This window comes from Lagopus muta, chromosome 1 (assembly GCF_023343835.1).
Source record: "Lagopus muta isolate bLagMut1 chromosome 1, bLagMut1 primary, whole genome shotgun sequence".
NCBI classification, from domain to species: Eukaryota; Metazoa; Chordata; class Aves; order Galliformes; family Phasianidae; genus Lagopus; species Lagopus muta.
The window spans coordinates 160,399,857-160,421,427 of NC_064433.1; the positions used below are offsets into that span (position 1 = coordinate 160,399,857).

General features: G+C 38.7%; 1 protein-coding gene across 2 annotated transcripts in view; it reads right to left on the reverse strand.

Moving 5' to 3' along the window:
• Positions 1-19,430, reverse strand: part of TDRD3 (tudor domain containing 3) — a 99,707-nt gene extending 80,277 nt beyond the window's left edge. The window contains exon 1 of one of the 2 annotated variants that reach the window (XM_048932772.1): positions 19,263-19,430. In XM_048932772.1, the coding sequence (XP_048788729.1) occupies positions 19,263-19,282 (20 nt within the window). In that variant the 5' untranslated portion in view covers positions 19,283-19,430. Of the gene's footprint in view, positions 1-18,969; positions 19,238-19,262 lie in introns of those variants that run through there. The other variant, XM_048932762.1, reaches the window with a different exon arrangement.
• Between the last annotated feature and the right edge of the window lie 2,141 nt (positions 19,431-21,571).

Genomic DNA, 21,571 nt, shown 5'->3' on the forward strand with positions numbered 1-21,571 from the left:
GCAGCCAAGAACTTTTTCAACCAATATTCTGAATTATTACAAGATTTACCAATTTTTTTTATTTTTTATTTTTTTGCTGGTTATTACGATCCTACCTCAATCAGTCATAACCCCATTCAGGTAGCACCCTGAAATTTTGGCATCACTTTTACATTTCTACATACAGAAGTGGAAATAGGAACTATGTTGTCAAAGTGTTTTCCCCAATACAATCCAGACAACTTACAATTTCTCCACATTTATGAAGTCATGATTTCACTAGCAATCTGAATTTTTTCTTAGGTAATCACACTCATTGCATACCTTTCCTCTACAAACTACACATCCAGAAGGTTTACCACTTCAATTACGCCACTGTAGTAAGTTAAAATTTTCACATTTAGGTTAGTCTTAAATTGTCTTACGTAAGTACAAGAGAAAAACTAAAAACATCAAAAGTAGTGAAAGTGAACTGAGATACATTAAAAATATTTACTTTATGTACAATTATTTTTTCCTTCATTTCTGCTATTATAAAACTCAGAAACGTCAATTATGACAACTCCTAGCGCTGCAAGCTACAAAAACTTCAACACCAAGCCATAATACTTTAAGTCAAAATGTGCCAGGATTTCAACAACATAAATTATATGGCTTTTACATAGATGAAAAGCTTATTTTCATAATAAATAAATGCTTCTGTTTTAGGAATTTCCTATTAAAAAGAAATACTGCATTGCCCAGCCAACGTTAATAAAGAAATTGTGGAAACATTTTCAGTTCAGGCTTAAGAATGCATTTCTCCCAGGGAACCAAGGCATTCAAATGCTACAGGAACACGTCAAAAACTCACCCATTCCAATAACAAGAATCATGAAATCTTCATTTGGCCAACATAAGAGCCCTCTATTTGGGAACCTAGCACCATCTGAGACACCAGCAGCTCCCAGTATGGATGTGTGCCAGATTCCCGAAAGGCACGTTGCCAGCCCTTGGCCTTAGGTAGCCCCAGACACCCTGACCAGCACTACACATCCACGCACCCAATAACACCACACAGCCCTCGAGCCTGTGGGACTTGGCACTTGATTCATATGGGCACACTGCCCATATGATGAAAAGCAGAGCTTCTGTCACAGCAGACAGCTATAGAAGAGTAGTAGAAAACTTTATGTCACAAAGATGCCGAAGGAGAAACTGAATTTGAAAAGGAAAACGTTTAGAAGCAGAAGGCGCATTTTTTGATGAGTAAATCTTACTCTCTCTAATCCACATCTAAAGATAAAACAGCAAAATGGTTACTACACCTCACATACATAAATCCTGCAAAGATCATACGTGCAAAAAACACATCTTCCCCCACATCATCACAGAATCCTCCAAGGCAGAAGAAAAAAAGAATACATTATATATAGCGATTAAACCTGCTGGTATAATTAAAAACATAATTAAAAATCGAAAACAATTCATGTCGTCTACCGTGATCAAAAAATAAATTAGTAAAATCAGTGAACTGTATTATACATCCATCTTAGCTATAGTCTAAACATATCAGAAAACAAGTACTCCTTTAAAAACATACCAGGTGAAAAGGAATACTTTATGAATCACCGCTGGCCCCCTGAACTGAGCCTTCAGAACCACAGGGTGACTCAAACAGCAGTAACTCATCCAAAAGTCCAGAGATTCCACAGAATACAGCAAGGGCTGACTTGAGTTTTGAAAAGAAGTTGTACATATACACAGCTAGAAACAGAAAGCAGCAGTCTGCAGCCATACCAGTTATCCAAACAATTCTGATGCGATCCAGTGACCTCAGCTGCAGGGGCCACATCAGCCATTTGAATCTGAACAAGTAGCGCACTGCTCTGTTTGCAGTCACCGCAGCAATTTATCTTTCTTATCTTGGACACCTGGTTTACACAGAGATGAATGGCCTTTTGGAAGTAATTATTTCTGTAAATTTAACGAGACTTAAGAGCAACTAGCTCAATATGGGCACCAAATTTTTAGACGACTGAATTTGGATGGAGAATTGAACTTCGTGTTCGCTGTTGGCGCGTAGCTCCTAACTGCACATTCTTTACAACAGGGAATCTATACAGGAGCCCTGCTTTCTGAAACCCAGGCTAAGATTTACCCAATACGTGAAGGCAACCACAAAAGAGTTTTTCAATAGTCAGAAAATAAGATACAGTCTATAAAACGGGCAGAATCATAGCACTAGGAAAAAGGAATTTTTTGCCCAAAAAAAACAACTTTAAAAGTTCATATAGATTTAAGTAACCCAAGGAAAAAAAAAAATCTTCTAACTATCAAAGATACACTCTTTCTTTTAGAATGGCCTACGCTTCTTTTCACTATTCCTTTCTCAAATGATGGAAAGTGCTGCTCCACAGACTCGTAGAAGGCAGGTGCAAGAAGGTAATGAATAATTGTACCGTCCTACACGTCAATGACTGAACTTGCTGCTGCACAAGGATGATATGTATTTATCCAGACAGTTGCAGCTCCAACAAACACAGTCCAAAAAACAAACAAACAAAAAAATAAAAAAAATAAAAAAAAAAAAAAAACCCACAACTCTCTCTTAGTTATTATAAAAAGAGCACACATTTATTGTTAGGGTTTATATTTTTTGTTTCTTGTTACTGAAAATGCATAAAAGAACGTGAAATACCATGAAATGCCTCACTTGGTGATATTTTTTTCTTAATTTTAATTGCATATTAATGGGATTATAGTTCTGGACGACGTACTTTACCTGTAAGAAATGTACAGTTGGAGTAAATCGAAGTATATCTTCTTCTCCTATATGTGGGGAAGCATACATATATTTTACACTGTTACTCTGAAAAAATCAAGGAACTTCAAAATATTATTTGCACAAGTAATTATTTTGTTTGTTTCCTGTATCTCCAAACCTAAATTTTCCTATATGAGATTTTTTTTCAGCTCCTGTGCTGCTTCCAGAGCAATCCTAATAAAAGAAATACGCAAACTTCCCCCCAACCCACCCTGAAAAAAAAAAAAAAAAAAAAACCTTCAAACAGATGAGACTTTACTGAATGACTGCCTTAGAACAGAAAACTATTACAGAAATAAATCTGTAACAACTGACTAATGAACATAATTGTAATGCCTCTAGACTCCTACTAATGCAGGTGTTTGTTTTCAGAAAAAAAAAAAAAAAAAAGCTATTTTTTTTTCACTGAAGAGATGCCAACATGAATTTCTATTTTGCTTAACCCAAATCTGCAGCAAATGGTATGCAGCCAGCTAACAACAGCAATTACACAAAATCTCTTATACTTTTCTCAAGTCAACCTTGTAACTGTACTTTCACACTTAGAAAGAAAATTCAGGAGCAGAAAAATGAGGTTCTTAATAACTTACCATTGGGGATGTACTGAAAATCTACAAGTTGCTTTCAAAACTATTATTACATAAAAAGTGTATTAGAGATGCACTAAGGTTTCCAAGACTATACCAGAAGAGATAGAAAACAAAAACATTAAGGTCAAATTGGAAGTCATTTCCCTATGAATTTATCGTTTAGTCTTTCATGACATAGCACCGTTTCCTCAGGATCTCACACACAGATTTCACTCCAGGCGAAGACAAAACCATAATACGCACTCTTATTTCCAACAGCTGCTATTTGTACTCCACAATAAATACAAAATTATGCTCCCCCTAAGCTTTTATTATTATTATTATTATTATTACTATTAGGGATTCAGAGAATCTGACTGAAATATGAAATAATTAAACCTGCCTTCAAGCACTTCTGTAAGGTGAGATGACATTACCTTCCTTTTACAAAACAGAATTAAACATAGCTAGATTTTGGCTAAAATTGTCAAAAAGAAACATGAGATTTGAATGTCCTGCTTGAAATAACTGCACAGCTTCTCCTCTGATGGGTCAGTATTCTATGAATTTTTAAGTACGAACTGGGTGCACAATAATCACAAGCACCACGCATCTGGAAATTCAGACTCTAGTTCTCCTTAGCAGCCTGCTTGTACCCATCCCTACACAGAACTGCCACCCTTTCACCTCTCACTCAGCCTTCTGCATTGATGCACAGTCTTCTCTCAATCTCCATCCACAATTAAGGAGAAGGTGAAAGCCTCAATAATAGTGGGAGGCACGTAAAGCGTACTTTCCTAAGTACATTCAGAGAACCCAACTTGGCATCTCATCTGGCTTGTCATTTTTTATTTAGGCAACATGCATTTTGTTAAATTCATAATGTCACATGCTATGAAACTTCCTCAGGACCTTAAAGGTTCAAAAATACTTCCTATACACCAGAGTTAACATAAAATACAGGAAAATATTTTCCTTAAATATAACTAACTGAAAAATTAGATGAAAGACACTTCCCTTTCAGTCTCTCTGAATTTCACTAACAAGATGTAGATGCCTACTCAAGTACCACAGTAAGGGATTCTGTCTTGCAGAAGACAGACTGTGCTTACTGTTTATATTCCACTATTTGTCTTTACAGGTGGTTTTTTTTAAGAATTTATCCAATCTCGCCTCAAAAATAAAAGAATATGTTCCTCTTGAGAGCATTTCCACATCCTTCTCCATAAACAGGACTGTCCCCATCTCTTTGATGTTATAGATAACTGTCAGAAAGTGCTTTCAGCACTTAGCAAGGTCGTTACGCTATTTACCCCTAAGAAGTTAGAAGTTAATGGCTTGACAACAAAAAATATAGCTTTCAGGTCCTTAAGACTGCTCAAATAGCCACATCACACAGAACACTGACCTCAAACTTGCTTTGTCCCTTTTTACTCTCTCTCTGTTGAACTAAACATCATCTAGCTTTTCCACAAACAGCATAAACTTTATTAGAGAGCATTCGAAGCACAGTGATGAAGATTGTGAAGGGTTCAGAGAAATGAGGAGCAGCTGAGATTCCCTAGTTTGCTCAACTCAAAGAAGAGGAGACTTAGGGAAGACCTCATGGCAGCTACAGCTCCTCATGAGGAGGGGAGCGGAGTGGCAGTGCTGAGCTCCTCTCTGGTGACAGAACAGGAGGCAACAGCATGGAGCTGCGTCAGGGGAGGGTCGGACTGGAAATTAGGAAAAGATTCTTCTCCAGACGGTGGCTGGGCAGCAGAACAGGCTCCCCGGAGCAGCAGTCACAGCGCTGAGCCTGAAGGAGTTCAAGAAGCATTTTGATAACGCTCTGAAGGTTTGAATTTTGGGTGGTCCTGTGTGGAGCCAGGAGTTGGACCTTGTGATCCTTAGAGGCCCCTACCAACAGAACAATGCAAGCTTCGGCACAGAGAAACAACGAACAAGGATGAAAAGCAAAGAAGAAACTAGCAAAATAAGAACATTTTTTTCTCTGATGTCATTTCAGTGAAGGCCAATTGGTTGTTTTCTGAAGCCCAGTGTTCTTTTGACACTATTCAGAAAGTATATCCAAAAAGAATGGAGAACACTTAAGTATTTATCATGGTAAGCTGGTAAATAGTTTTGTTGTTGTTAAATGTTTTTCTCTTTTTGCTTTAGAGGTATTTGATAGGAGTTAATATACTTGCAAATGTGAAAATGTGTGGTCAGGGAACCCACCTTCCTATTATCTTTTCAGTGTACTGAACATTAAATCAAACTTGCAATTCTTCCTTTTTAATCCCACCATCTCCTACTCCAGATTCTGTTTTTCCTACAGGTTTTACAGACAGTTAAATTCCAATCCATACTTCCATCCAAGGTATTAAAAGCTAAACACTATAGCATACACCTGCCCTTGATCTCTGCCACGCAAGAGAGGAGTACTAGCAAGAAAATCTAATGGAGAAGGATAAAGAGAATATCTAAGTTCCTAACTTCTGCTTTCAGATTCCCTGCATGAACACTAGCACCTCTCCACTGTTTCACTGCTGCAGTACCTGAGTCTTTGATGGTTTCTTCTGCTGAGTTGGTCCAAGTATTAAAAAATACAGAGACAAAGGGGGAAAAAAAAAAAAAAAAAAAAAAAAAAAGAGACAGACTTGCTAACCTGAGATGCTGAGGAAAATCTCAAGGAAGTATGGAAGTTTGCTCGCTCTCAAGAAGTGGAATATCATCAAAGAAAAAGGACTACTTCTAGAACAGTAAAATATTTTCTCAGAGGAGGCAGAATACACAGTTGAAATCCCCAGGTCCTGAGCTGGTACCCACTTCACCTGTTCTGAGAACAGTTGAGAAAAGCACTATGCTGAACTAACGAGTGTAAAGAAAAAAGAAATGCTTTAGCCATATTTCTCCACCATCCTTTTGTATTCAACACTTTGGAAAAAAAAAAAAGAAAAAAAAAAAGAAAAGAAAAAAAACACTCTACAGACAAAACTTTTCACATGAAGCCTGGTTTCCTCGAGTGAACAAACTGAAAAGTTTTTAAAATACAGTTGAATCAATTTTCTACAAAAAACACTGGTTATACAGTGATACAGTGTTTCCAGCACCCATGACACATGAACAAATCCCAATCAGACCGGTAAATTTCAGCTAAATTTGACAGAGAAACAGAGGTCCTAAAGACAGCAAGTTTCCTCAGACTTCACAGAAATTGGATGCTAGATAGAAGTGAGACATACAAACTAGCAGTGACGCTACAGAAAAAGGTAATAAAACATGGCTCTCAGTTTGCTGGTTATCAGCAATGAACCAGTCAAATGAAGAACCTGCTTAGCTACAAACCAGCCATAACACACGGTGACACCTGCTAGAGAGTGATACAATAAAACAAACATTATAGAGCAGAACAGGCGACAAGCAACAGAAGAGATGATAGCACACAGATAGTGGAGAGCACCAAGGGCACTGTAGTAGGTAGTCATGGGAGTGAGAAGAGAAAGTTTACATTAATGTCTTTAATTTTGGAAAGCCAAGTAATCACATGATGCTCTTATTCAAAACTGGAGCAGTAGACAGCAAAATATCCATCTGTATTCTGCAGAAAAATATAAGTCACAATGTAAGATGGGACAGGACTCCAACGGATGTGGACGGACATGCAAGAACTGAGACGGCATCTCAAAAATCAGCTCTCAGCTGAGAAGAAATGAGTGATCCCACTCTTCAGCTGCTGAGCAACAGAACAGGTATGTAGACTTCACAGGCAAAGGTAGTACAACAAAGATACATCTTCCACTCTGCAATGACCTATGATACCCACATCCAATCACTAAGTCTCTCAAAAGCTCCTATAAGCTAAGCTCTGCCTCTTGCGATTGAAAATGACTGCCCACACTGTCACACCCACACTTCTATCCAGACTCAAATACCTGAGGAGCTAAAAGGAATCCCACTATCAAAGGCCATACACTAGCAATTTTGATACTTGGGACATAATACATCAAGCTTAGTATGCTGTAAATTGGGGGAAAGGGAGAAAGGAAAAACACCACTTCTGCATTGTGTCATATTTTCACATATTTTCATTTTCAGTATTTTTGTCTATAATGACAGATTGTATTATACACATCTGCAATGTACTTGCACTACATTTTCTTCTTTCTGACTTCTTCAGTTCACTTATTTTCTTATCCTCCTTTCACGATTCTCTGCCTTCTGCCTACCTTTCTTTATTTGACAGATACAAACCAGGTCAAACATACAAATCATCTTTCTTTTGAAGATTTACTACAAAGAATAGGATTCTTCACTGTGAAAAGACTGGAAAAGGGGCTTAGAGTAACTGTATGGTCACAAGCAACATTAAAAACATTGGTTATTCACTGTCTCAAAATTAGCAAGTGGGAAATCCAGCAAACTTAGGAATAGAGTTGTTAATACAACAGATGAAGTTATTAATCAATATTCTGTGGCTATCAAAATTTTACATGGGTTCAAAAAACAATTGCACAGACTCATGCAGAAGAAATATATCAAAACCCACTTAAGAGAAAAGAAATGTTCCTACAAGGAATTTCCTCAACCCCAGTAGTTACAAGCTGGGAAAACATTCTCAGGAATTATATCCGTGTATCTGCCATACTCACAGGCTTCTACACAGGCATTTCTTATTGGACATGATCAGAGACAGAACAGTGGGACAAAAATTTGGATGAACACAGCAAAGTAAAGTGTAAAATCATTAACTGAGATGACACTGCTTAGAAACTAAGCTAGGAAAAAGATGTGCATTCAACAATTCAAACACAAATCAGTGTTTCCATACATTGATAAAAGACTAACAACATACTCGGGTGCATTAGTAAGATAATAGCCAGCAAACCAAGAGATGCTACAGTTCCCCACCTCTCAGAAGAAAGTCATTTAAAAATTTTGCTCCTAGTTTAAGGAGTCTCCACTCTGAGAGAAGACCCACAACCTGAATACAGTACAGTGGGCCTGGACCACAAGACATAGGAGGAGAAGCTGAAACTTTGATGGGTTTATACAGATTAGAGAAGAAAAGGCCAAAGGAAGAACTTTTTCCCTCCAACTACCTGAAAATGGCTTAAGGAAACAACACGTAGAATGAAAAGACAAAATGCAAGAGACATACAGAAACAAGTGAAATTCCTACTGGCAGTAAGAGATAAAAAGAATGTTCCCACAGAGTGGCTGAACAGAGGAGCGGGCCTCCCTGCCAGTATCAAAAGCTTCAATGGAGAAGGCCTTCAGCAAGCTGATCCAGCTTGGGAGTTGATCTGCCTTGAGCACCTGGTGTGATCTATCCAGAAGCTTCTTCCAAGCCAAGTTGTTTAACTTCATTAGGTTTCTTGCATTTTTTGTTTTTGTTTTTTAATAATTAGAGTATCCCAAAAGAAAGTAAAACTTGGCATCTTTGTTAAGAAGTAACTCCCCAAAGTACCTTCTCCAAGAAACATTTTGTGTATTTTTCCCAGTAATGACACTTAACAGTTTGTTTACTAATGTTGGAATAAGAAACTTATAATATTCACGTACACAAGTAACAAAAGGCTGTATTTTTAGGAGTTCAAATATAATTTTAATCATTTTTAATCACCTAATTTAGCTTATCAACTGTACTCATGAAGGAAACAATTAACATTTCTCAATTCAAGCTATAAAAATCTCACTTTATTACCATACAAAAACAGCACTGAACCATAAAACCACAAAATGAAACTTGGAAACATTATTAATTGGTATTTTGTTATTAAAGCATGTCTTCCATAGCACTGTCAAAGACCTGGACTACTTCTGTGTCAAGACACTTCATATTAATTTCAGAAATAATAGAAGCTTAACGTCCCCAGTGCCCACTGACTCACAAGGCAAGTTGCTAAGCAAAAGCCTTCAGTTCTACTTGAAATATTCAAAACAGAATTATCACCAACCAGAGTCCTCGAGAATAGCTGCTGTAGTTAGAGGGTACCATCCTTACAAAATTGGTTTTAATGCACTAACAAAACCTCTAACTTTTGAGGACACCCTGATCACATCCTTCCCTGCTAAACACCAAAACTGACCAAAAAAAAAAAAAAAGGTGATATTATTACCTGCTGCAAAGAAAAGGATGAAAGGTGAGTACTGTTAAGAGGTACACGTTATAACTGAAACTGCAAAGTAGAAAAAAAAAAATTTTCTACTTCTGTGGTCACCAATGCTTAAAATATTAATCTATTACAAGTAACTACATAATTTTCACTCAAGATATCAAGTGTTCTTGCATGCAGGTACATTGTTAACCATGCAGCAGTGACAGGTTTCTTTCTACTCTATTTTATGCTAAAAGCAGGCATTTCTACAAACCTTTAAAACTAAATTTATAGTACATTCCAAGATACATACAGATGTGTATACCTGAGCACTGTAAAAGAACACACACAAAAACTAAGATTGTTTCCAAACAATTGTTGAAAAGTTTGACAAGTGGCAGTAGATCAGTAACTGGAGCCTTACTAGCAATGACTGAAAGAACAAATATGAACTTCTGTAGCTGTAGCCAATTATCTCTAGAACTGAAAAAAACACTATTACATCCATTAAGGAATTCCCAAAAAATTATTCCCATGTTGCAGCTTATCAGCTGCATGAGCTATGGAGCAGCCTAATTTAACCACTGACTTACAGATAAGGTCTGTAAAAGATGGGCTAAATTAAGCAGAAATGAAACACTCATAATTTCATTTTGAACAAATATACAGACACATTCTTTTCCTCACAGTAGCATTTTTTTTATAATTAAAGTCTGTAGCTATCAGAGCAATTTATTTTTTTTTTTTTACAAGAGCAAACAATTTTTCAAAGTTAATAATTAAAAGACCAGATTTCACACAAGAAAACTGCACTGTATGTCACTGCTACTCTTTTAAGGAAGAAAATAAACAGTGCTCACTTTTGTACAATTTAAATTCTTTAGAAATATCAGGTAAAAAAAACTGGTATACAAGATCTTAAACTATTTGGCTTGAACAGTCCCGATTTAGTATTTTAGCAAGATTTCTATTTCACATTGAAACATTGAAGAAATACATCTAATAACCTGCCAGCCAGCAGATACATAACAGGAAAGCAACATAAAGTTGCTTACAGGTAGGACACATTAGCAATTACTATTCTAAATGAATTCCAATTTTTCCATTTATTCACGTTTTCATCATATGGCAGCAGTCAGCTTAGGAATCAAAACGTAGCCTAAGAAAACAGAAAAGAGAACAAAATAATGAAGCAATTGGAAAGAACTTTCTTCTTCCTTTCTCCTCCCTCTGCCAAACTTGGAGGATGCAATATGCTAGTAAAAGCTATCAGTATATTGCAGGGAAATCTTTCTTCCACCTCAGAAAGTATGCAATAGAGATTTATTTTATTTTTTTGCCCTTCAGAGAATCCAAAATTATAATAAGCCTCAGCTATGTATTTCTGTAATAAATGTCTGATCAAAAACTGAAAACTTGGTGGATTAACAAAACTTAAGCACCTCAGGCACAGAAAAAAAAAAAGTTTCATTTCCTCATCCCACAGGGATTTTCTCCTGTTTATTTAAACCTTCAACAGCAAACCCTGGAGAATATTCAACAAATGTTTTAGGGCCAATTTGACAGCAAGAGACTTCATCAGTCATTTAAAAAAAAAAAAAAAAAAAAGATTTTACATACCTACCTTTATTTAATGACACAATTGCATTGAAATCATTATATGTTCCTTATTCAAGAACACAACTATAAAACAAGCTCAAACTGACTTTAGCTTTTAAATATCATGTAAAGTACTAAGCACATACTTTGATGTCTACTTCCTTCATTTACTCCAATTTACATAGTTATTAATAAAATTATTTTGTACCAAAAACTAGGAAAAACACTGCAGATAGTACTTAAGTGAAAAAAAGGAACTTGAGAAGCGCTTGTCTCAAGGCAGAGTTTCAAGCTGCTTCTTAGACTAGCTGAAATGCAAATCTCAAGTCTGTCAGTAATGATGAATTACAGAGATTTCTGTCTGTAAATGATACGTATATTACAGCTGAATTAAAAACCAAACCACTGAACAAGTTTTTGAAACCAAGAATCATGGCCCTGTTCATTATACATTCCACTTTCAAGGAGCAGTAGTTTGATGGATCATATTTTTTACATAAGCATCCTCTCAGCAGCTCATCACTTTAACACAAAATACGCCTCATTCAGAAATCAGTACTCTGCACAAAGCCAGAACCAGACCCTCAGAAACCACCCACTTTTCTTCACTTCCTCCAGTGACTTTTTCTTCTCTCTCCTCCGGATAACAGCTAAAGGAAAACCTCTGTAATTTCAAGTACTGTCATCTGTAAAACAGAAAGTATGCTACCAAGTTGAAAAATGACACGCTTCATTAGTATTACCATTCTAAACAGTAATTAAGAGTTTAACATCTCTGCCTTAAAACAAGCTTAGGTACAGGATCACTATGTAATAAATAAAAAGGAATGTTCTTGGAACCTGCCAGTAAACTTAACACAATCCTGATGCCTTGAAAGCCTTCCCCACACCCATTGTACAACCAAAAGATGAAAGTATAAACATGCTTCCATAATAAATGGTGTTTCAATCTCTATTTTTCTATGAAGCAGTAATACATAAGAAGATAATATAGCTGCTGAATTCCCCATGCACTGCACTACCATCTGAATTAAATAAGCAATTTTCTATTTTCATAAAATGGGAAAAATAACATTGGCCTCTCGGGATCCTTAGACAGTACAAATTTCTAGCCAGTGTTTTAAAGACATATCCTGATTTACATCCATTAAATGGTTTAAAAATTGAGATAACTACAAATTGAATTTTACAACAGTAAAATAATATAACAAAGTGAAACTTCCACAGATTCTAAAAACGTTAGCATGAGTCAATACAACTACTTAATCTGAGGAGAGACTTCACAATAAGCACACACAGTTACCTGGAAGTTATAGAGGTGATGCAAAAATGTCAAGACTAAATCTTCAGATTAAATCTAGAGATTTTACCAAGTAACATTCAGAGACGTGCCCCAGATAAGCTCACTAACTCCAAACCTCAGTAAGATAAGGTAATCTTTTAGCAAGTGGCAGTCCTGCTGCATGGTGGATGCTAGGAATAGCCCCTGCAATCAGAATGTGCTGGACAAGAAATCTTCTATGCTCTGCTCCTTGAGAAGATCTGACACTCGGTAACTTTTCACAGGCCACAGCAATTTGACTACAAAAGACACAGAGTAAAGAGCACTGTCTTTCTTCATCTAGTGAAATCCATTATTTTACCTTTTTTTTTTTTTTCCCCCTCCTTTTTTGCTGAGATACAGCTACAAATACTGCTTCTCACTCATACTTCTTCAGGAAAACGTTGGCTGCTACCCTGAAACATTAAACAGCACATAAGGCTGGGCCCATGCCAAAGACTCAGCTGCCACTGAGAATATCTTGAAACTGTCTGAACAGACATAGTGTTTTCTCTTCTGGCTTTCCTCAACAGCTTTTTTTCCAGACATGTCATTACACAAGAAAAGAACTATCCCAGAGCACCGTGCGAGGCAAACAACAGGAAACAAAAAGCTGATCTTGACCATATTCCCCAGACAGTGCCCTCTGTCAAAGACGCAGGTTCAGCAGTCAGCTTCCTAACTTGGAATAAGTCTTCTCATGCTGTCAGTTAATGCCATTACTCCCATTTCTAAGCTACATAAGCTACATTTCTCAAAGTGAAATGCTCAACATGATCCCAATGCAAGAATGCACGACATGCTTCAACTACTTTCTTGAGTTACAAGGACTATTTAAGCCAGTACCTTCCTTTTTTCTTTTTTTTTTTCTCTCCAAAAGGGTGCAAAGCTGTTCCATCAAAAACTGTGTTAGTCCTGGAGCTGCCCAGTCTTCCTAAATTAAGACAACACAATTAAGCACTATATTAAATGTGATCAGAAACACTCGCATACTGTTAGTCCCCCCCATATAGCCTTTCCTTCTTTCCATCAGCTGTATAAAATTAACTTTCTTGGAATTAAATATCCTCCTTTTGCTCAAAAAAAAAAAAAAAGTCAAAAATATGTGCCACTCTTGAAAATATGAACAAAATGAAAACTTGACAAATTAGCCTAAAATTTATTTTTATTGTATTTTTTACAACTATCACAGATTAAGTAGTCTACAAACTATCAATTAATTGCACAGGATATTTAAAAGCCAAGGTTTCTGAGCATAATTCTGCTAAATTAAGTTTCAGGAGAGCTTCACATCTTTATGTATTCCTACACGTATTGTTATATCAAGCTATATTTTACTCAGGAGTGACAATTAAGAGAAATATGCAAACCTGAAAGCCTACTTACCATCAGCTTATTACTAACATGAATAAGAACAACATCTTATCCCAAAATTGCCAGTTACCCCAGCAGCTAGCTGCTCAGGGGGCCTGCACCTGGCAAGTGTGAGCACACGGAAGCTGGATAAAGCAAAACAGATCCATCTCAAGAGTCTCAAAAATCATGGAACAGAATTACAGAATCCTTAGATTTGGAAGAATGTGATCTCAGAAGGCAAATCCTTTGCAAAAGGTTTTCTCCCAAGACCTGGCTTCATTAGCTGCTGACAGAGAGTTTCCTTTCACCTTCTTATGCCGGTATGATATCTTAAAAATAAGAACAGAAATGGTGCTCATCCAGTCTAGGTCTACAGCAGCTCCCTTTCTCCAAGGGTGGCCAGAAGTAGATGATTCATGCAACAAATGAAGCACCTCTCAATATGTGCTGCTTTACAAATCATTCCCAGCATCCAGCCATCTTAGAGCTGGCAGCTAAACCCTACCTCAAAGTTCCTAACTGATTTAATCTAATTAATATTTTAGCCTTCTTATATTCTTGTGCTGCAAAATATAATGCTCCACTTCAGATCCACAATTTAATTACACATTGAAGCTACTTTAGTTTTCATCAAGCAAGTTTAATTCACTGGGTGGCCTAATTCTATTAAGAAAAATAGCTGTCTGGCTTTCTATTCATCATTTCTGTATGCTCTACAGATTATTTACAGACCTCCATCACCTCTCCCTTTATTATTGTGCTTTCCAGACTAAAGATCTCCATCTTCCCAGCACTGAGAAACTTCCACACCTCTCATTCACTTTTTCACTATCTACAAAACCTTTGCTGTGCTGGGGTGATTACACTAATGTAAATTGTTAAAATTCAGGTACACCATTGACATACTTAATGAACTAACAATTACTTTGTGAACAATTCCTAACAGCTTCCTTTAACAACTAATTAGTCACATACCTTTTTTTTTTTTTTTCCTTTTTTTCTAACCACTTAGCAGTTTCTTTATAAGTTTCTTGGGCTTGTTACCTCTAGCAGAACATTTTGTACAATATTGGACCTTTTCTGCTCCTGAGTGTGAAGAAAAAAAAAAAATCCATTTTTATCTACCCACTGTTTCTGAACAGGCAAGACTTAAACTGATCAGACTAGCCAGAAGGGAATACACATGAACAATAAAAACAAAAGTATCAAAAATGCATGATGCAGCAATTCACCGTGTACTGGCACTTTGAGCTTTCATAGTACCAACCAAAATTCATAAAATGCATACACCACTACAAGAGTATAGAGCAACACAAAACAGAGATGCACCTTTGGAGAAGACTCCAGGGAGACCTCATTGTGGCCTTCCAATACTTGAAGGGAGCACATAAACAAGAGGGGGAACGGCTGTTTATATGAGTGGATAGTGAGAAGATAAGAGGGAGTGGTTTTAAACTGTGACGAGGAGGTTTAGGTTAGATATTAGGAGAAAGTTTTTCATACAGAGGGTGGTGGCACACAGTGGAACAGGTTGCCCAAGGAGGTTGTGGATGCCCCATCCCTGGAAGCATTCAAAGCCAGGCTGGATGTGGCTCTCTGCAGTCTGGTCTGGTGGCTGGCAACCCTGCACATAGTAGGGGGGTTGAAACTAGATGATCATTGTGGTCCTTTACATCCCAGACCATTCTATGGCACTCCTATGAACCATGGTTATCCTTCTGTCTAAAGGCTATCTTTTGCCCAGACAAAATATTGTTTAAATAATTTTGAATGTATAAGAAGCTTTATAAGACTGTGTACTTTTTGCCTCAGACTTACTACTTCTTATGGCTCTGTACACTGCAATAAAAATAACTTGTACTCTCTGACAAGGACCTCATTTATACATTGTGCTGTACTACGAAACTCTTTAGTCATCCAGTTGTCATGTCTCGCTTTCCCACAATTGGAAATCAGTCACCACAAATTAGATCAATGGGACCAGAGGCTAAATCTACTGTAAGATGCAACATATTGTTTATTTTCAAAAACATATAGGCATTTCAACATAATAAATTCTAAACTTCCCCAGCTACTTAGTACACTGAAGAAGTTCTGGGTTATCTTTTTCTCTTGTGAAAAGCCACCTTGGTGACTTTCAAAAGCAAATGAAAAACAGTGTTGCAAGCCAGAGAAATATTCTGCAATTCGTGGTTTTCATAGGGAGGATATAAATCTGAAGTTCTTTTTGACTTCATGACTCCTCATAAAATTGGATTCAATTACTAGTTTCCATTGAGGCCTATGTTTTAATGAGAATATTGGAAAAATTGTTCCAAAATTCATGAACAGAACCATAGCAGTACAACAGGGCAACGCTCTCTGCATGTTTGGTAACTAAAAAAAAGAGTTAACATAGAACTTTTATTCCAAGACAAACTATATTTTCCATTGCAAATTAAAGGTGGAGCCAGTACCATATTCTCAGATGCAGTATCCAAGGCAGTGCACAAGGAAACGTTCTTGCAGCTCTCTTTAGAAGTACACATTTTTTAGGTGGTCTCTACAAGAAAACAACTCTGCACACACACTCCGTGCTCACAGAGTAAGCTCTTTACTCATCATCAGATTATTATTATTTTTTTTTTTTTTTAATTAAAGCAGCATGACCTACTTTAGGTACCAGTGCAGCATTTACTATGTAGGGAACTTCATCATTCAGAAGCTTAACGTATATACTTGATATAGTGAAGAGAACCTTAAAGGCTAACAGTACAAATTCGCAGGACATTTTGCAACGGATGACTCTTTAACAACAGCTGTTCGAAAAATACCTAGATATTTTACCATTTTAACTACATTATGTTAGTATTTTATTTGAAAAGCAACTTTCCCTCATATTTGAAGTTAAAATGATAAAAACTAATTGTGAAAACAAAGACAAGTGTGTGTCTGTATCAACAAGTCTTACTTCTACAGACCTAATGAAGTTGTGGTAAAATCCTGTTGGATTACAAACCAGAAGGTTTGCAACTCTCGAAGAACAATATCTTCCTAAATTGTTTGAAACACAGAACGGTGCTTCAGTAAATGAGCACCGAACTTCCCTTGTGAGCTCAGCTCTATTCCCATGCTAGAAAATGTAGCACTGTGACATGAGGTGATTGCAACAGTGGCAACCAGTTTGGTACAGAACTGATGATCCACCAATGCAGTTTAGTCAGAAACATACTACAAAACGGCTGTCAACTGAAGGCTTAGTCATACTTCTGTTAAATGACTGTAAGATCTACTAATAATATAAGGATGGATGTATCTTAAGTGTAAGAGCAGCAGAACATTAGAGCACATGGACACCTAGGTTATTTTTTTAAAAGTACATGAACTTCACTGAATATTTCTGAAGCATTATTTTTTTTTTTTTCCCCACTACACTTCATGTTACTCAGAAATACACGCATTCACTTCCTTTTCCTTCATATCTCCCTTGCCAATGCAACTAGGCCAGGGCATAACTCCAGAGGACCCCATAATCAGCCCACTGCTTGCCAGATCATATTTCAGTCTGCCTTTGGCTCACACCTGGCATAACAGCAAGAATAACAAATGTTCATTGCCATTCAACTGAATATGCCACAGGGGATACAGGCAAAACACTGAGGAGAAACAAAGTTTCACAGGCACCTCATATTTGGGCTGCCAAAACTAAAAGCAGTCTACAATCGCACTCTTCTGACTGACAAAGTAGTAAAACGCCTAATAACTGAAGGCTGTGTAATAAAACTTGGGATATATAGTAGAAAAAAGAAAAGAAATCATAAAAGTAAAATCACTCTTATAGAAACTTTCTCTTTTATGGAGCTCAATCAGAAGAGAAGAGGTGTGTCAAATTACGGCCAACAGCTCCCTTTAGAAAAGCTGATGTTATGAAAACTAGCACAGTTCTGTTTCTTTCCACTCACCAACTGCAAGGAATCATAGGACTGTATACTCTAGAACAGGGCTTCTGAAACATGAGACACTCAGCCAGGAAGGCCTGAAGACAATAAATTTCCTCTGTCTGGTTCGTATTATCAGTAAGCAATTCTGTAGAAACTAGCCAAACCACTCAATGCCTGTTTTAATGCCTTATGTGTTAGCCATAAATGAAAACACAATTCAGGAAAACCACTAAGTTTAACGTCACAGTAAAAATGCCCAGCAAATGCCATTGGAAATAACTATGTTTCTCTTTAAACGTTTTTTTCTCAATTACAGCCAAAGTAAGCTGCTTTGTGCCTTGGCAGTCAACAATAAGCTTTTGTTTTGTTAAAGACTCGCAAGTGGTCAAGGAGACAAAGCGGTAACTAGTAAGTGAATCACATCGATCAATAAAATAAATGAAGAAATAAATCGGCTTCCAGTCAACAGTGCCACAACACCTCCAGGCTAGCAAATAAGATGTAGAGACTGCACTAAGCATTTGGAAAGTACAACACCAAAACAAAATGTCCAAGTTAGGACTAACTGAATATCTGGATTCAAGCCTCAAGTGTGTATTCAACCTAATTTAACTCCACTTGTTCAATCTTACCTTCTCTGCTGAAAGGGTTCCAACAGTACAGAACAAATAAAAGTAATAAAGTTACCAGAAAGCTCCATCCCTCCTGGCACTTCAGTTGGGATCCCACTAATACCAACCCAACGCAGATCTCAGCAAAACACAGCCCACGAAGGCGTATCCCAGTAGGTCCTGAGTCCTACAACCCACAGCAAGGCAGAGCTGCGCTCACACCACAGCTGGGCCCGGCCTAGGCCACGCGAGGCCCAGCCACCGTGGGCCCAGCCTAGGTGCGCACTGACCCCGGGCAGGAGAGCTGTGAGGGCTCTGCCCGCGGGGGTCCCACTCTGCGGGGTCACCAAAGGCCCTTCCCCATCACCCCGAGCACAAGTGGCTCCCTGACAAATCCCAGGCAGTAGGGAAGGAGAGGCGAGCCCCTTCGCAGAGGGCTTTGCCTCTGCCTTCAAGCCGTAAAGAGGAGGAACGTCACCATGAGTGCTTCAGTGAGAACCGGCAGCTCCAAGAAGCGAGTCACCGACCAAACAAAAGAAACGAGAACCACCCCTCACAGCCCCGCACCTCCGTCTTAAGCTCCCCACAAAGACCAACAACTCTCGGCCGCGACCGAGGCAGCCCCGCCACTCGCAGGAGAAGCTCCCCTGCCCCGCGGCATGGCGCCGGGCCCACCGTGGCCTATCGGGACGTGGAGGCCCGGCCGGCCCAACCGCACCACTTACCAACCCGACTCCGACAGCGCCGCTCTCGCCCTGTCGGCCATGGCGCCTCCCGTCGCCGCTCACCCGCTGTGCGCGGGGCCGGGCGCCGCGGGGAGTCCGTCACTTGCAGGAAAGAAGTGGGCCCGCTCGTCTCTCCAACCCCTATGCCCTCTCCGGGCACCCGGCCCGGCCAGTTCTCCGGCGCAGGGTAGGGGCGGAGGCGGCGCACGCAGAGACGAACAATACTCGCGACCGGCGCCAGCCCCGTTCCCTCCCCCTGCGCGGCCGCGACGTGGAAGAGGGAGCCCGCCTGCCTGGAAGCCGCCGCCGCCATGGTGAAGAAGGGAACAGCTGAGGGCGGAGAAGAAGGCGCTGCCGGGACGAGGTGCTGCGCCTCATGCTTCTTGCCTCGGTTTATCCCAGGCCTGGGACCTCTCGGTCAGGGCAGCCAGGCGGAGCGAGGCATCTCCACGCATCCCTGATGGGGGTTTCCACCGAGGAACGACGTTGTTGGCCAATAGCTTGCTTCTTCTCTAGAAGGAAGAATAATACTGCAAAGAGAACAGTATAAATATATATAAGTAAAAGTAGTAGCGTTGCTAATTGATGTTGTGTGAGAAAAGAGCTCCTTCCAGGTCCTCAGGCTAAGTGTTGGGGATGAGAAGTTCTTGGAGTGATAGCATAAAAGGCTCATTCTGTGTTCATGTCTCTTATAATGCTTTGCTCAAAAATGCCATGTTCTGAAATGAACGTGGAGTTTTATGGTCTGTCTTCTTAACAAATATATATATATATATATATATATATATATATATATATTTTTTTTTTTTTTTTAATGTGACATAACTGCATGCACCAGTACAGGTTAGGGGCTGACCTGCTGGAGAGCAGCTCTATGGGGAAGGACCTGGGGGTCCTGGTGGACAACAGGTTGACCATGAGCCAGCAGTGTCCTTGTGGCCAAGAAGGGCAGTCATATCCTGGGGTGCCTTAAAAAGAACGTTGACCCCAGGTCAAGGGAGGTGATCTTACCCCTCTACTCTGCCCTGGTGAGGATACATCTGGAATACTGTGTCCAGTTCTAGGCTCCTCAGTTCAAAAACAGACAGGAATCTTGTAGAAAGAGTCCAGCAGAGCACAACAAAGATGATTTCTCCTGTGTGAGGAAAGACTGAGACATATGTGACTCTTCAGTCTAGAAAGGATTGAGAAGGGATCTCATAACTGTTTATAAATGTCTAAAGTGTGGGAGTCAAGTCAATGGGGTGGACTCTTTCCAGTTGCAAGCAACAATAGAACAAGGGGCAATGGGCTGAAACCTGAACACAGGAAGTTCAGTACTAACACAAGGAAGAAATTATTTACTGTCAAGATGATGGAGTAGTAGTACAGTCTGCCCAGAGGTTGCAGAGTCTCCTTCTCTGGAGATATTAATGACACATCTGGATCCCTACTTGTGCAACCTACTGTAGGAAACCTGCTTTAGCAAATAGTTTGGATTTGGTGAATTCTAGAGGTCCAACCCCTATAATTCTGTGATACATTACTACTGTTAAAGGTATCTAGTTAGCTCAGTTGCAAGTACCTGAGTTACATCAGTAACTGACAACAAGTGAGCGCTGTTTTCTTCATTTCTGTGTGCTCTAACATTCAAAGAAATAACCAGCATTTCAACATGAGCAGTTCATGAGTTAAGAAAGGGCTAACCCTAGTCCTGGTGCTCAAGGTTTCTGCCTGCAGGTGAGTGCAGCTACCTTCTGAAAAACACTGAAGGTTAACATTAGTCAGTCATATCAAGGAAATTCTGTAGTCAGCCAGTGCCAAATGTTAGTTCTCTGGTAGTATATGGAGATTTCAAAACCTAGCTACCAGCTCTGATACCCTTCATGGGTCACTCTCATCCTTGGGATGTTTTAATTTTCATCTCCAAGTCAAAGCTTGCTATTTTTTTTCTTTATCCATCTGAAAGCCTGGCTTTGCTGTGCTTACTAAAAATCACTCGGAAATTTTACTTGTGACAAGCTGTGACTTCTGCTGTACTGGCCAATACCTCTTTCATTCATGCTGCATTGAATTTTCTTACATATCATACAGATATACACTCTCAGACAAAAGTTTTGTCACCAAAGTATATGGTGTCCCTCATGGCTGCTGTTTTTCAAGAAATTACACTTTTTAATCAATTGCAACAAGTTTGACACAGAAGAAGGAAATAAAACCTATGTTGTTCAGATGAATCTGAGCAATTTATTACATTGTACATGTAATAACTCTTGAAGATTTTCTGCTCTGGAGCACTGACAGGAAGAATATACTCTAGCCCTCAAATAATCAATCTCTCCTTAAAATTGATTGACACATGCTGACTCTTCCAGCAAAATCCCAAAGCAACAAGCATCACACTCACAGAAAGTTTAATCCATGTGCTCATCATTTAAAAAAAAAAAAAAGTTAACTAGGAAACTGCAATGACACATTTTTTTATGAAAGTATATTGTACATAGCAATTGCCAGAGCCACCTGCCTAGTTTTCCATAAACTGAGACAACCCAACCAGCCATAATTTTTGTGGACTGAATAACCATATGACTTTTGGGGATTTTTAAAGTTTGTACAGTCCCCT